The sequence below is a fragment of the Lepidochelys kempii genome, chromosome 13, assembly GCF_965140265.1.
Source record: "Lepidochelys kempii isolate rLepKem1 chromosome 13, rLepKem1.hap2, whole genome shotgun sequence".
Classification (NCBI taxonomy): domain Eukaryota; kingdom Metazoa; phylum Chordata; order Testudines; family Cheloniidae; genus Lepidochelys; species Lepidochelys kempii.
The window spans coordinates 8,674,350-8,691,137 of record NC_133268.1 but is presented as its reverse complement, the minus strand read 5'-3'; the positions used below and the strand labels follow the sequence as shown (position 1 = coordinate 8,691,137).

Here is a 16,788-nt window from a genome sequence, read left to right as displayed (position 1 = left end):
AAGAAAAAAATAGAGGATTATTGATCTAAATATCCCACTGTCAGATAAAGAATACAATTTGGAGTTGTTTTACTTCTCTGGGCTTTTCTGAGATGTAGAAGATTTATTTAATCCTGAAAGTAAAAATGTAGGCGTATAAACATGGTATAGGAGCAGTCAATTAGCATGGCATTTGCTTGTTTCAGTGCTGAAACTGGGCAAAGAACTGTCAATTAATGATTTATAGGATAATCTAACCCTTTTTCCTTTATACAAATTGTCAACAAACTGCCGTTTCTATCAATTTATTTAATATTCAAAATTCTTTGCTAAATAGTTTTGTGCAAACAAAGTTCCACTTCTGGACTGATCATAAACTGTTCCCTGCGAGCGTTCCTATGAGTATTAGGTACGTGTGATTAAATATTCAGGCTGTGTGGTTGGTCACCTACATCATAGGGCATTGTTTCTGTGTGGATAGCCTAACCCTTCTAAACTGCTTCTACCCACAACTAATTCTGTGTTGTAATTATGGTTAAAGATCAGAAATTCACTTTTTTACAAATATCTGTATGAACAAGTCTTTGCTATAGCAAATCTTCATGAAGGGCAAAGACAAAGAGGGGCTAACATGGAAGAAATGAAATTCCCTGTAGCAGTCTCCAAAATGAACCTGAATAATTTCTCTTCCTATTCCTCCATCTCACATCAGCACACACTAGGAGTGGCTGCAAGGAGCTGCTTGGTTTTACTCCACTATGGTTGGCTCTACAGTTCAGACTAGATTTAGGAGATGCTGCAAAGTCATAAAGTCATCCTGTGAACTTTTCATTTCCCGGCTTCTTTCCCTTTCCTCCTTTGAGTGATGCTTGTACATACGTGCTGTCAAGTACTGAGCAAGACAAAAATAAACTCTAGGGTTAAATGACTTCAGTATAATTTGATGCAGCCTGGAAATCAAAATGAATTATTACCTTTCCAACACCATATGACTTCAGACAGGCCAACTCTAGAGGCCAGTGAGAGGATCTTTCACAATCATACCAGTATGAAAAAAAAATGGAACCTACATAACTTCAGATGAATAGGGCAGGTTTAAGAAATAATGGTAAATTGGCAGAGCACATATTTATCTCATAAAGTATGTTCAGACTGAATAACAATCAATTCCAAAATAACGAGCAAGAGAGAGATTAAAAAAAGGACTAAGAAAATGAAAAGCTTCATAATGCAGCAACAGAAAATGAAGCAAAATAAATTACAGATGAATACAAGTAAATGTTACAATATTAGTGTAAGGTTACTGTTGCCCCCTTACTAACATTCAGTGGGGGTGTTTTAGTTGCTAGCTCCCAGTACAAAAAGGTGGAAGGGTCAATGGGGAATTAGGAACCCTGAGACTGACAGTCCCCAGGAACAATGGGGAGAGGCCAATGCTCCAGGTCAGCCTGAATGACAGTGTGGGCAGGCTAATCAGGGAGTCAGGAGGCCAAGGAGGTCCCGTGGTCCGTGTGAGCTGGATTTGCCTGGGTCAGACAGAGGGGGGCTGAGCTAAGGAGAAAGCAGGGGCCCAAGCTGAGCTGGGGAGCAGAGCTGGGCCAGATCCAGAGGGGCCAGAAAAGCAGCCCAGAGAGAGCAGAGCCTGTCCTGGGAACAGAGCTGCAGCCCCAAAGCCAGAGGCACAGCCCAGAGAGAGCAGACTTGCCCTGGGAGCAGAGCTGCAGCAACCAGAGCCAGAGGGGCCAGAAAAGCAGCCCACGAAGCAGGTCAGTGCTGGGAGCAGAGTCACAGAAGCAGCCTGCAGAGCAGACCTGTCCTGGGAGCAGAGCTGCAGCAACCAGAGCCAGAGGGGCAAGAAGCAGCCCAGGGAGCTGGAGGCAGAGCAGCGGCAGCAGCGCTGAGACCGAGTGGTGGAGCTGGGGCTGGAGCAGTCCGGAGCTGGGTGCGGTGAGCAGCTGGGGAGAGTGAGGGGGACCCTGGGCAGCGGGTCCATCACAGGGAGACGCCTCAGCCAAGAGGCTCTGCAGGCCAGGCTTGGATCGTAACCCCGACAGGGCGGGGGCGACACCGGGAAGAAGGGTCCTACCACTTAGAGCCTGAGAGCGTGAGGCCACCACCAGAGCAAGTGTCCAGCCCACAGCATCCCTGCAGCACAGCCAGGGCCTGAGAAGGGGCCTGGGACTTACAAGGAACAGACTGTGAACTGCCCCGACATTCCAGAGACACTGTTTGTGATGTTCCCTGCCACAGAGCGGGGTGATGTGTTTCCTTTAACCTTTCCCATTTTTCCTTATTCTTTTCAAAATTAATTGTTGATTAAATAACTTGCATTTGCTTTAAATTGTATGTAATGGTCAGTGGGTCAGAGAAGTGCCCAGTGCAGAGAGAGTACCCCGGAGTGGGGACACCCTAGCCCCTGTCCTAGGTGACCACAGCAGGGTTGGGGGTCGAGCCCCCCAGGAATCCTGGGCCCAGCCTTGTTGGAGTTACGAGGACTCTGCCAGACAAGAGAGTGAAAGGGGAGTCCTCAAGGGCTGGGAGGCCACTGGGTAAAGGAAGTGGGAGCGAGGACTCAGATCCTTTCGCTAGCCCACTTCACCTGGGTAGTACAGAAGCCAGGAAAGTTCCCCACAATAGCAGGACTATTCCCCTGCTTACATTAGGATTAAGTGAAGATATAGATGATGGTAAAATATCTTTAGCAATTAATATTTTATATGATATATGATTCCTGTGTGATGCCTCCTCATAACTGACATGAGATTTATCTAGGACATGATGCTTCTGCAGAGCTGGGTGAAACTCTGCCGTTTTGCTTTGTAGGAGGCCATGTGCATCCTTTTCTTTGATTTCAGTGCATGTGGGTTTGCACCTCTTGAATTTCAGGCATAAACAATCTCATGGCTGTCAATGAATTGTCATGAACAAACCAAACCTTAGCTTTCAACACACCTAAGCTGGGCATCAAGTTGGTCCTTACATCTAACATGTAGGTGTGTTTCATATGGTTTCAGGTTCTATAATGAAAGTTTTGAAGAGCTGTTTCATAACAATCAGCTCAAAAATAGTCTTACCTCATCCTCATACCTGCAAACAGAGATAATGCAAACCCCAGAACAAGAAGCAGCAGGCACTGGGAATGAGGGCCTGTTTTGATTCCCACAAGCATCCTTCTGGCTGAAACCTTGCTTCCTTATCGAGAAATCTCCTTTTCTTTTTTGTTTGTAGTATGGTTCTTTCTGGTGGTGTTCTTCTGAAAGATGTATCTGTTAGTACACCAGGAAGGGAGTGGGGGAGGTCTGCAATTACATGGATCCAATGTGAATACATTGGTGTTGCAGAGACTGTTCTCATGCACACTGTTGATTCACATTACATTATAATGTCCTGCCTCTATTCTCTTTTGGGTGGCAGTCCTTAGAAGGAGGTAACTGCTTGTAGAAACTAGCCTGGAAGAGGAGACCAAAGTTTTGTTGCTAAGAAAAACCAATTCCCTTCATAGGTTAAATAACAGGATCTCTGTAACTTTCCCATCGTGGATAAGTCTGAGTTGACTCATTTTGCCTGTAGTCATAAAATGGCATTGGTGAGTGCATTTAGGGCCTGATCTTGCAAGTGCTGAGCTCTGTTGACTCCAATGTGTGCCAAACCATGCAGAGCACACCGGATTATGAAGCTCATGAGACAAGGATGTCTGTTTTCCGAAAACATTTGTCTGCTAATTTCTGTACTCCTTTTACCTGACATTATAAAAATCACACTCACGATAAAGCAGCAAGTATAGGGCATGCACTACGGTGTTGTAGTTCTTGTTTATTCCAGCACTTCTCTCTGGGCCCCTCATTATTTTACCATGTTTGAATAGAGATACTCCTCTCTCTATTTGAAAATCCCTTGGACTCTTCGTTAAAGAAAACTTACTGCCTGGGGAAAGCCCAGTAAAATATCGAACTGCTCATCATTCTCAGTTACTTCAGGATAGGGAGGAAATGACGTTAAATATGTTTGAGCCTCTCCAAACTCCCATCGGCCCGTTACCAGATGTAATTTAATTTCATTACTTAATTTTATTAAAGGCAAACAGAATTGTGCATACGTTACAGCACATGCTTACTTAAACAATGGAAGACTGTCAGATAGACCGGAGGGCTCAGGCCATGGGTTACAATAAGTCCTGAGCCACAGCTGATAAAAAATTGATGTAAACTTCAAAGTGTTATGTATCTTTCAGGATTCATTCCTCAGCTGGTGTAAGTTGGTATAGCTCTGTTGACTTCAGTGCAGCTACTCTGATCGACACGAGGTGGTCTGGCCCTGTATGCGTAATGACCAGTTTCCACTGAAACCCCTGGATCTTGTGAAGAGTTGATTGCTTCCTCAGATGCCGTCCACTCCCAATGGCCTGAATGGACCAAATTCTGAAAGATGCTTAATACTTGCTGAGCATTGTGACTCCCACCCTTATGAAAACAGTCTTAAAGAAAATAAAAACCTTCCTGGGGGCTTCTTTAAAAAAAAGAAAACCCTAAACACATCCTAGAGAATGGATCAAAATAACCCTGAGAGAGAATATTGTTCTCTCTTAAAGTCTAAGGACTTTTAGAGCTATTTCTATAAAATTATATTGGTTTCATCCCTATTAAATTCCATAGGATTTTTCCTTAAAGGACTGACTTTAGTGGAAGTCACAAAGGCTCAGCCCCTCTCAGGATGTAGCCCACTGGAAGTAAAGGATGTGCAGTATCTTGCAGGATTTGGTCCACTGTTATAGCAAAAAATTCTATCAATGATTTGTTCTGAATGAGTTCATCCTACTTGGTCCCACAAAGAGTTAAATGAATAGTAGACCGAATTCTGAAGTCCGCAGTTATTTCTTGTACAGTCTTTACGCAAGCAAAACTCTTTCTAAAGGCAATGGGATTTTAGCCTGAGTAAATAAAATTTGGGTGAGGGCTTTAAGTTTTGAGCGATAGGATAGTTTAAATCTTTAAATTTCTCTTAATTCATGTGACTCACATGGGCTCAAGACAGGAACTGGCAGTGACCTGGGATAGGTACATTACTTAATTTAACATGCTTAGTTCCCTTGGAAATACAGCAAATATGATGCCTTGATTTTAACACAGTGCAGTCAACTGCCCAAGCAAACCAAAGGGCCATCAACTTGTCATTTCTGACTTGCAGTACAACATTAATCTAATCCAATGGGATATAACCATCACGGATTTAGCAAGAGATGATCCTGCCTAACTAATCTCCTTGAGTTCTTTTGAACAGGTTTCAGATAAGAATGATAATAGAAGTGTGCACATGACATGATCTAATGGATTTTTCAAAAGGCTTTTGATAAATTTCGGTGTGATATTCCCCTGCTTAAACTGAATGCTGCAGAGATTCCAAATTGGGCATGAAAATACATAATGACCTGGCTACATAGTGGGAAACAAAGAGAAGTAGAGAAGCTATGATATATTTCGGAACTAGAATTAATAAGTGGCATCCCACTGTTTTCCTCCACTACCTAACGGACGTAGGCAAAAATACCATCTGTATTTGCTAATTAAAACTTATTTAGGACAGGGGCATAAGTGAAAAGAAAGCAAAATGCCATTAAAGATATCACTAAAGGGCAAAACTACATTTAGATTGGCATATGGCAAATTAAAACTTTTTGCTGTCAGATGTGAAATGTTATATACTGGTGGTATGTATATATAAACAAAAATGTTGAATGGTGTCAAACTAGAACAATGTTACTTTAAAGGGAATCTTCAGCTAAATAACAAAATAATTATTTGTTGTAATTAGCACACTTCTGCATAAATACATATCAAGAGCCAGATTTTCGAAAGTGTTCTGAGCCCACAATTGGGGCCTGAGTTTCAACTTCAGAACTGGGGCCAGCAGCTCCATTGTTTGCCCGGTGTTTAATTTGCCGTATGCCCATCTAAGTGTTGATTCGCAATTGTTGTCAATAGAAGCTTCTGTCTGCTGGGCACGTTTGAAGATGTGGGCATTATTTAGGTGTCTAAGTGGAAGCTTTTGGGCCCTAAAGACAGGAAATATGAACTGTCAAGGATCCTTGACCAGATATATGTTAAATCAAGGGTTTGAAAGCAGAAAATTGAGAGGAAGGCAGATAATGCATCATAATATGCATAAACTGGCTGTGGTTCATGAAAACAAATAATAGAATTAACCTATAGGAAAGGCTGATGCAAAAAATCACTAGAAAAATAGCAAGCAAAATCAAATCAAAAGCAGAAAAAAGAAAAATTAGGTAAAATCAAGCTATAAGATTGCATCATTTGAAAACTGTGTATCTGAAAATGTTTTACATTAAAGGGACACAGTAAAAGAATTTTAAAATCGCTTTGGTCTGATGTTTCATCTCCTATTGTCACAATTAACAGCTCCGATTACTATAACTGAACATGATTACTAAGGTGGGAAAGTCTCTTTTTTTCCCCAATTTGCTTACTTTGCACATCTGACAACGCTTTGGCTGTTTCTTTTGGATAGTTAGTCAGTTTCACGCATTTGTTTGTGTAGGTCTTTCAGACAGCAATAGGGTGGGGAAAAACATTTAAAGAAAAGAAAATGGAATTTGTAAAATCACAAGTGCCAAAGGAACTCAGGGGCACGTATAGTAACTGAGAATACTTTTAACTCTTATTTTACTACTAGTACCGTCTCTGAACACTGAGGTCCAGTTTCTCGGATGATGTAAATGAACATAGCTCCAGTGACTTCAAGGATGTTATGCCAATTTAAACCAGCTGGGGATTTAGCCCTGCAGTCCTTAAGAACTCTTCATAACAGTTCCTGTTTTTTGACTGCAGTATTCCGGGGAGGTTCCTGAGAACAGAGTGGAAGTTGTGGTTGCAAATTTGACTGTGATGGACCGGGACCAGCCTCACTCCCCCAACTGGAACGCCGTGTACCGTATTATCAGTGGAGATCCTTCGGGTCATTTCACCATTCGGACGGATCCAGTTACCAATGAAGGCATGGTAACTGTGGTGAAGGTAGGTGACTTCAATGGGAGCCAAACTGAGTCAGTCTTTATGACCCTCTAAGCTAATTACTCCGAGGAGGATTCGCAGAAGTCTGCCATTATTTCATGTCTTCTGTGCCTGGGAATGTCAGTGCTTGAATCTCCCTCTCTCTCTGTAGCACGTGACATGCATACTGTACTACAATCCACTAATTCTTGGTTCACCACCCTCTCATTCTTTGGCTGCGTCACCACATGCCCTCACAAACTTTTACATGATGAACGTAGGACACAGTCTCTGAGCTGCACTTCAAGATACTATTCCTCTTTGTCTTCCCATTTTCTGGCTCCTAGCTATAGTGGAGATTGGACTCTGTAGCCTTGCCCAGTCTGACGTATTCTAGAATTTGGAGTGCACCACGCTCCATCGATGGTTGGAGCACACCCATCTGCATGTGAGATGGGCAGCAGCACAAAACCTGGACACCTGATACCTTATGAAAGCAGTGGGGGAAGGAGGATTGTCATCACAAGGAGGGATGTGGTTGCTGGTGGCAAAGAGGAAAGGGGAAGAAGTCGTCAGTAGCTGGTGCAGAGAAGGTTTTAGTCTAGTGGAGTTGCCTGAAAAGTTTGGGAGCTATTGCTTTACCGATACCAAACCATCAACACACTTGATGGGCCAGATATGCAGCTGGTGTCAATGCAGCTGCTCTGAGTTACATTAATGGCTTTATACATATTTATACCAGCTGAGGATCTGACCCAAAGACTCCTTGAGAAACAGGTCCCCAGATATTCTTAACCTACAGTTCGTTGCTTTCAATATTGCGACAGAAGTAGGAAGTGAGCAATGTGAAGTTCAGAGCTCTGCCTCATCCACTGTCATCCAGTTTCTATAATGTCCTAAATGCTACAGCTTAGAACCTGGAACCCTAAGAGTATTTGGAATGGGTATCAAATTCCATTTCCCTTCATTCCCTACCCCTCCCAAGGGCATGAGTTCAGTCTTCATTTGAGGGTTTGCTTCACATTGACTTGCGTAAAACCAGCAACCCCAGACAGTGAATGCCTCTGCAGATATTAAATGCAGTCAGAACACAGCTACATTCATTCAACATTCAGTGAACCAGTTAGTAGATAAGATTCCTACGGATGTTCCCACTGACTCTCAAGAAAGCCAAAGAAGCATGAATAGACTGCTGTGATCTGAAGGAACTTGCCCTACATGTACCATGTGCGGCACCTGAAAAGATTTATTTATGCTGTCAAGAACAAAGCCTCTACCTTTTGAAAAGTGTGACCTTCTCTTAACAAAAAGTTTTAATAAATACACAGCAGCAGCAGCACTAAAGTGTAAAGAGCTGCACAATTAAAGAATGACTGTGGGTGAAAAAACACTCCCTCGTAGCTAACAAATTGCAGTCATTCTTAATACACACACTTCGACTATTAGGAAAAATGACATCAGTGAAATGCCATTCAGATTACCGTGGTAGGAATGTGCGAGCTTGTCCTGTTCTTTGCCCCTTAAGCTGTGTGTTTGTGTGTGTGTCTGCAAATGCCACTTTGCTGAAACTTTAAAGGAAGCATCATCTCACCTGCTAGATGGTATTTCAGCAGGGCTTTTTATTTACCTCTCTTATTACTCTCTAACGATGACTGACAGCCTTCTGTGCTGCAACATCAAAATACCTTTTCAGATTTGGTTGGGTTGGGGGTGGGGGGCTTTATTCTGCTTAAAAAACAAAAACTCAACATGGCAAAATGAAACAATTTAACTTTTTTCCACCTCAGCAGCTGATCTGAAGTAGAAATGCCAACATTCATCAAATTTTCACTAAAAGAAAAAAAGCCCTTTATTCCTAATCTAGCAAAGCACAGAGTGTCATGACTGTAGTTTTCGAGCTGCATCAAAGTGAAAAACCAGGGGATTTACATGATCATCCTTGCGACACCAGGACTTTTGCATAATGAGCCATCCCTTATTCAGAAATTGCAGGCAAAAAGCAGGACAGATTTGTCAAGATGCCACTGATGCCAATGTTGATTTTCCATTGCTATATAACCAATAGTGATCTCAATGCAACGAATCACACCGAAAATCCTGTCGTGTCACACTGAGCTCAAAGCCTGAAGTTCCATAGAATGTCTTTAGTAGATAACCTCACCTGCTCCTTCTGTATATCCTAAGCTTCTCAGTCTTCCAGTTTGATAAGAAAAGGAGGACTTGTGGCACCTTAGAGACTAACAAATTTATTTGAGCATAAGCTTTTGTGAGCTCACGAAAGCTTATGCTCAGATAAATTTGTTAATTTCTAAGGTGCCACAAGTCCTCCTTTTCTTTTTGTGGATACAGACTAACACGGTTGCTACTCTGAAACCTGTCAGTTTGATAAGAGTTTCTCAGTGCTCTTCAACAAGAGAGTGTGAGAGAAAACTGCCTCTGACTAAATGTTCCAGGTGGGAAAGGAAAGACTCTGGATTTCACCTTCTGCTTTGAAAACTGTTGAGCATTTTCAGTTAAGACAAAATATTTTACTGTTGGGGGACTGAGTGCAACCTGACCTCACACCCCTCAGTGATCACTGCTTGTGGCATCTGTTGAGCAGGGTCTTTCCCACCACCCAGAACACATAGGCCCACAAACAGACTCTTGAGCTGCAGAAGTATGTCTTTGATACGCTGCTTCACTGAGTGATCAGTCCACCAAAACAGGGCACAGCACAGGATTAAATGCAAGCGCGCCCCCACATTGAGGTGCTTGCCTTACCTACACTGTTACGAAGCTATTCATTATAGATTGTATAAACACTTTTTTTCTGCCAAGCACTAAGATTAGTTCGTTAATGCAGTTGTTTACCTGATTGGATTGCTGGCTCATCTTTTTGTCTGGCTGTTCTCTTTCCTTGATAGACAAGCAGGCATCTTTTCACATGTCCCAAGACCTAAAATATACATTCTACATATTATATCCTATAGCATCCGAGTGGTCACCTAAGTCACATTACATTGTTTCTACTCCCTGGTTGGACCAGTGAAACTTTTTAAACAAGAGAATAACAAATAGAGCCAGGGTAGTGAACCTTTTACTCACAATGGTGAATAGTTAACCACATGCCTGTCCCATTGAACTGAACAGGACTAATCACAGGTGCCAACTTTCTGATTTCCATAGGTGCTTGACCCCCGATCCGCCCCAGTTCCTGCCCCCAATCCACCCCTTCCCCCCAATGCCCCACCCTGCTCTGCCTCTTCCCGCCCCCACTCTGCCCTTGTCCTGCCTCTTCCTGCTCCATTCCACCCCCTCCCCTGAATACACCCGGCTCTCGCTCCGCCTCTTCCTAACCCTGCGCCTCTCCCTTCCCTCCAGCGCCTCCTGCACTCTGCTAAACACCCGATCAGCAACGAGCAGGAGGTGCTGGGCGGGAAGGGGAGGAGCTGATCAGCGGGGCCTGCCGATCGGTGCTCCAGCCCCGGAACACCCATGGAGTCAGCGTCTATGGGACTAATTGTGTGAGTAAAAGAGTTCACATCCTGGCCTACAGGAAGTAGCAAATACAATGCAATAGGTGTATTCTGGCAAAGAACACTCGTCCTCCCCAAACATGTCTTTGTGCATGTTCGCAAACCAAAAGGGGCATAAAGATGTTCGAACCAAACAGCCTGTCAGAACTCAAATGAATGTCCATGAAGGCTGTTTCTGCAGCATTTAACCAGCTCTCAGCAAAACCACCTGTGCCCTACCAGTCTGATCACCAAAGGATACAGTTTCATTTTTGCTTTTCATATCATTACTCTGAGGGTGCAAGGCCTTTCTCCCCACTGCAAGCCTTGTAAATGGGGAGAGAATAACTTCCCACTCAGTCGAGACACAGCAGAGTCTGAACACGATCTCCAAGAGCAGCCGTGGATGCCCCGTGGCAGCCAGCTCACTAATGCAGTATTAAGTACTCTGCATGGAGATGCTTCCATTAATGATCTCACTCTTGGCATAACAATAGCATAAAGCAAATTTGTTCCCTTCAGTTAAAAGTATGTTGAGAAGAGAAGGACACATTGTAAGCCCTGTTTTAACCAGCTGTGCCTAGGTAACTTGAGCCACTTAGTAACTTGAGATCAGGAGGCTGATCTGTGCATCCCAAGACAAGATATCAGAGCCATATTTCTGAACAGCCTCAAATTTTGTGCACACAGCGGATAGTGCCTGCAAAAGTGGGCGCACCTCTCATACATTGATCCCAACTGCCTGATTGGCACATTTAAATACTGGTGTACACCCAGTGGGTGCAGACCCACTTTTGCGGTGGCAAGCAGTTGTCATGAAAATTAGAGGCTAAAACTGAAAATGATTTCTTGATTTAATAGAACCAAAGTGGTGTGGCAAAATGAAGGAGAAGCATCCCAGGTGGCAGGTAACAGGGTAGCCCCATAAGTACCCCAGTCTGGCACACATAATAGTGTGTGTATGATCTCTCATTGGCATGTATGCTGATCTTCATTTGTGTTTTTCTGTGGGGTCAAAATGTAAGCATGCTTGCAAAAGTGCTCAGGCTGAACGCCCAAATCACAGGCAAGTCAGGTTTGTCTGTGCACATACATTTGTGCATGTTCAAATTCCTGATGTGACGCACTGCTCGTGGTGCATGTGCAGCTAACGTGCACACAAATTGCTTGTGCTTGGAGACATTTGGGCCTGGGTATCATAAATGTCATAGAGAGTTAAAAAATACATGCTTTCCTTTGCCCGTGGTTACATGGGTGCAACCGCAAACCGGGGCTGTTATATGTTCCACTGGAATAGAGAAGAACTGAATGCTGTTTAACCAAATGGGTGAGGGGTTGTAGGAGTCACTCTCACAAATTTGAGGTAAGTGTGGAAGTTCATAATCTAACTAATGAATGTCTGGGGACATAACCCAGTTTTGGATAAGAGAACTTCAGGGATAAAGGAGGTTCTAATGTGAATATCATTTATTATATTCATATGCTGTTAATTCTAGCTCACAAAGAGAAATGTAAATATATTATAGCCGGGACTAGTAGCAGTATCTATTATTAAGGATGCCCAATAGCTCCCATTAGAAGACCCTGTTTTCAGTTGCTTATAACTTTCCCAAGTCTGAGAGGCTGAAATTTTCCATGCTGGATGTCTGCCTCAGGCTAAATTTGTTTGGAAATTTTCAGCCAAAACAGTTCAGCCATTTCTGAGAATAAGGCTTGGGAAAAATATATTGTTTTGCCAATGTTAAAAATTTGGGGCGGGTGGATTTTTTTGTGTTTTTTTTAAATAGTTGTAGCACCCCCATGCTTTGGAGAAGGGACTTGAAATTTGGCAGAGGACTGGCCTTTATGACAAGGATGTGCCTTTTGTCATCCCCCTGAAAATCTGTCCAAATTTGGCCACATTATAAACCTCTGAAAAATCACAGTTTGCACGTGCATAGAGACTTCTTGGCTATTAGAAGCTAAATTCCTTTCAGATTCCATCTGCACAGGGCATACGCCAGCCTGGGACTGAGCAGGACTTTCCCTGCAATGGCAGCTCTGGGCTGCTACAGTCTGTGCCCTGTCCAGGTCCAGATACCTGAACTGAGAGCAGGAAGCCTGTCTCTCCTGTGCTCTCAGTAACCTGCAGCTGAGCCCAGGCAATGTGGAGGAGGATGCTATTTGCCTGAAATGCAGAGGGAACAAGAGCTGGACCTGGCAGGGGAAGCAGATTGGGACAGGGAGCCCAAAGGGCAGGAGGGCAGAAACTGGAAATGGGAGTTGGGGTGGGGTGGAAGATTGGGACTGGCTGGGCAAGGAGACTTGGACTGAGAGCTGGAGGGAAGAGACAGATCAGATGAGAAGCTGGGAGGAAAGGAACTGGCACTAGCTGGGTGAGGCGAGGACATTCTGTACGAGGAGATTGGGATGAGAAATTTGAGGAGTGGAGACTGAGACTGGCTAGGTGAGGAGATTGGGACTAGGATGAGAAACCAAGGGTGGAAAAGAGATGGGACAAGGACAGGTTGGAGAGGATGAGGCAGAAGGGGTTATGCTCAGGGGAGGAATTGGCAGAAGAGACTATGCCTGCTATAGCACACTCCCTTCCAGAACTCGGAATGGAACCGTATATCCCAGACTCTCACTTTTCTCTGCTGTCAGCAAATATCCATGAAACTCATTGGCAAAGTGATGGAATTCTGAGATTTTTCAGTTTGCTTTTTTAAAAACCTAGGAAATTACACACAAAAACCTACATTAAAAAATTATTAATGCGGCAAAGTCAAGCACTCAGAAGACAGGAAATGCCTGAATTAAAGTTGCCTGCACAACCTTACGTCACACCCCTCCCCTGTGTGTATGTGTTGTGGTTGTTTTTTAATTACGTGATCACATACTATTTTCCCACAGGACCCTTACCTCATTCACTGCACAAGATGGACCTGTTTGCTCTGTAAATTCATTAGGATTTTGTAAAGAAAATTGTCTCATGGTTAAGACAGTCGAATTCTACCCTGGAGAACTGGATTGTATCCCTATCTCAGCCACAGTGTTCCTATGTAATGCTGGGCAAGTCATCTAAACAAAACATTGCACCGGTGGTCGCTAATTGTGTATTATTCATTTTCTGGGCACTCAACTTGAGACCCTGATTTTTTTTTTGCAGAAGTATTGAGCACTCTCAGTGGCCGCTGAAGTCAATGGGACGTGTGCTTTAAACTTGTGAAATGCTATATAGTGCTCAGTACTCTTAAAAAACAGATTCTAGGCAGCTGAAATTGGGCACTCAAAATTGGTGAATACTTTTGACTTTACTCCCTCTTTGATTTAATTCCCCATGTGCAAAATGTGGATAATAATAACCCCTCCTTTCACAAAGGGTGTTGTGAAAATAATTTCATTAATATTTGTGAAGTACTCAAGATATAGTGACAACTGCAAGAGAAAAGCCTCTAATGAAATTAATAATTCTGCCTTTAGAGTAAGGTTTGAACAAGGAGGGGGGAAAAATATTGAATAGCTGCTCATTAATTGAGCACTATCTGTCTTGTTCACTGACTGAGACGAGGTCTTGTGGTAAAATACTATGTGATCATGTAATTAAAGACTGTGATAATGCAGACACACAAGGGGACTGAATTAAGATTGCTCGGGCAACCTTAATTCTGGAATTTCCTGTCTTTTGAGTGTTTGATTTTGCAATCTTAAATAATGTTCTTTTATTGTGTTTGTGTGTGTGTGTAATATATTATATGACTACACATACATCTCTTTCTCACGCACACATATATATAATAAAAGAAATACATGAGGAATCAGATTCTGCCTGAGACATATTCTCATCCAAGATGTTACATATTTCCAGGCTATTGCTCCTGCTGTTGGGCTAATCGATATGTAGCATTTTCAGTGACATGAAGATGGAAAGTGTTAGCCCAGTGTGAAGAATTGAGAACTGGAGGAACAAACCACTACGAGGTTTGTCCCGTCACATCTGATTAATGCTCACCCATTGCATACCCATTTGCCATCCATACGCTCAGATAAACCATATGGTACCCCAGAGACATACAGAAATGAAATAAAGTTTGAGGTTAATATCAATAGTAGCGGATTATTCCGTTTGCACGCAGCTATTATACTGAAAACTGGATTGACCTCCGTTCAGGCAGGGACGTGCAGTTTGCATAGCTTGCCATCCTGGTGGGTGTGCAGTATGGATGCTGTCCAGGGAATGTGCTGTATTAAGTCTGTGTATGGCTGAATTGGCCTTGACTGCTACGGAATTCTTTAGCAATGGGAAGATTAGCACAAGCACTTCAGCAGATACAGAGCCCATAGTTCACCTTTTTTTTTTCCCTATGGAATTTTCTCCACTTGCCTCAGTGTTGCTGTGGTTTGAATTTGGGCCTAGCATTCCCTTTGCTTACCTAAAACAAGCAAAGCCAGATTCTCTGCTAAGCCAGGAAACTGAGAGGGCTGTCAGGGAGCCGGTTGCAGCCCTCTGATTCTCTGACCAACCTCAGGTGCAGATTGGAGGCTGTTCTAACCTGATCCTCAAGGGACCATCTACCAGCTGGGGATTGCCAGAGTGCATCGCAGTCCAGCCACTCCCTGCTGCCCACCTCTCTCTGCCTCTGAACAACTCCCTCCCGCCCCAGTGCACCCCTCTGCTGGCATAAGAACCAGCTACACCAGTCTGCACCTGCTGAGGACTCCCTCGTTCCAGGGGAGGGTTAGGATTTGGCAGTCGGTCTCCACTCTCTTTGTGCAAAGGGTGCGGAACACAGCACAGAATCAGTAAATTCTCAGCACAGTGGAAGAAATATTAGCGAGAACTGAGAGTGGCCTCTAGTGTCAGCACTGATAGCGGATCAAGTCTGATCACTGTTACATTCTGAAGGCATCCTCTCCAGCCCAGGCCAAGGAAGTTTTGGCTACAATACTGGGCCTTGTAGGGAAGAAGGTTCTAAACGGGATGCTCAGGAATCCTTGGCAAGGGCCTGAAGGATGAGAGAGAACAGACAGATTTGAACTAGTTCCCCTGGAACCAAGAGCCAGGCCACAACTCTGAAGTCATTAACAAATCTCTGCTTCTCAAAGCATATCAATGTAGTGTCTTCTGCTTTATGGGCCCTGTCCCTCAACATATCGTCATCTGATGAACTACAGTCCACGGAACGGTGGGTTGAATGTGTATAAATAAATTTTTTTTAGTTTGATATATGTAGCAAAAGGCAAGTGCAGAGGAAAATGAAGTATTAATGAATATGAATTAAGGAGACTAGATGGAGAGTTTGGAGCTGGAAACACATTAGCTGAACAATTCAAATAGCATTGAAGCAAGAAGTTTTAACGTGCCTCCTTTCTTGAAAGCAGCGTAAGTCCCTGCACCAGTGCTGGTGGGTGTTCTGGGTATCAGGCTGTGTGAGTTCCTTTTATTTATTAAGTAAGTGCTGGACCTGCCTGTCAAGAAATCATTTAATAATGGGAACATTGCACAAGCACTTCAGCCAAACACAGATTCCAAAATTTGACCTTTTGCCATTTTTCCTCCATGGAATTTGTTTTTCCCTTGTGGCCATTAGCCTCAGACCAGCCACTCCGTGGTTTGAATTAAGCCCTGGCATTCCTGTTTCTTACATGGAACATAGGGGACGGTGTCTCAGCTGGTGCAAATCAGTGTGTCTCTACTGAAGTCGTTAGAGTTTCGCCAGTTTTCACCCGCTGAGACCCTGGCACTCAGCCTCTAGAGCCAGTCAATAGTCATCATATTAGAAGACATATTAGAGGGAATTCATATACTTCTAAATTAATAAATTATGGCAAAGCACGGTTTAACGGGCAGAGGTGTGATCCTGCATAACTCAAGCCTCCCTGGCATATGATTAGAAGCTACCCTCATAATAATTACAGGGATGGTATAGAGATTATTATTACACTGCAGTTCAATCAGTTATGCCAGGTAAAGCTTTTTTATTCCCTCTCACTTCTCCTTTTGTGTATGTTGAAATGAGAGCTACAGCCACCCACTGGCAAAACATACTTTTGGAAATACGTGAGTAACCGTAAAACATCATGTGAGACCAGCTTTCAAAGGCACCAGTGGGAGTCAGGATGATTTACCGAACCAGCTTTAGTACCTTGTGACCCAACCTTCACATGCAATCTTACTTGAGAGGAAACTAGGAGCACTACAGGCTCAGGAGTCCACTGAATCTGACCCAGTTACTTAGCCAGCAGCTTTAAATGCTAATAACGCTGTTAAGTACCTGTCTAATTCCTTTTAACATGGCTACACTTATTGCTTTTATAGCTGCCCTTGG

At 43.4% G+C, this 16,788-nt stretch overlaps 1 protein-coding gene across 4 annotated transcripts in view; it reads left to right on the top strand.

Annotated features, from left to right (window-relative positions):
- The window catches only part of CDH4 (cadherin 4), a 673,109-nt gene that overhangs the window by 616,864 nt on the left and 39,457 nt on the right, over positions 1-16,788 (top strand). For all 4 annotated transcript variants that reach the window (XM_073309188.1, XM_073309187.1, XM_073309190.1 and 1 more), the window contains one exon: positions 6,822-7,007. In XM_073309188.1, the coding sequence (XP_073165289.1) occupies positions 6,822-7,007 (186 nt within the window). The remainder of the gene's footprint in view (positions 1-6,821; positions 7,008-16,788) is intronic.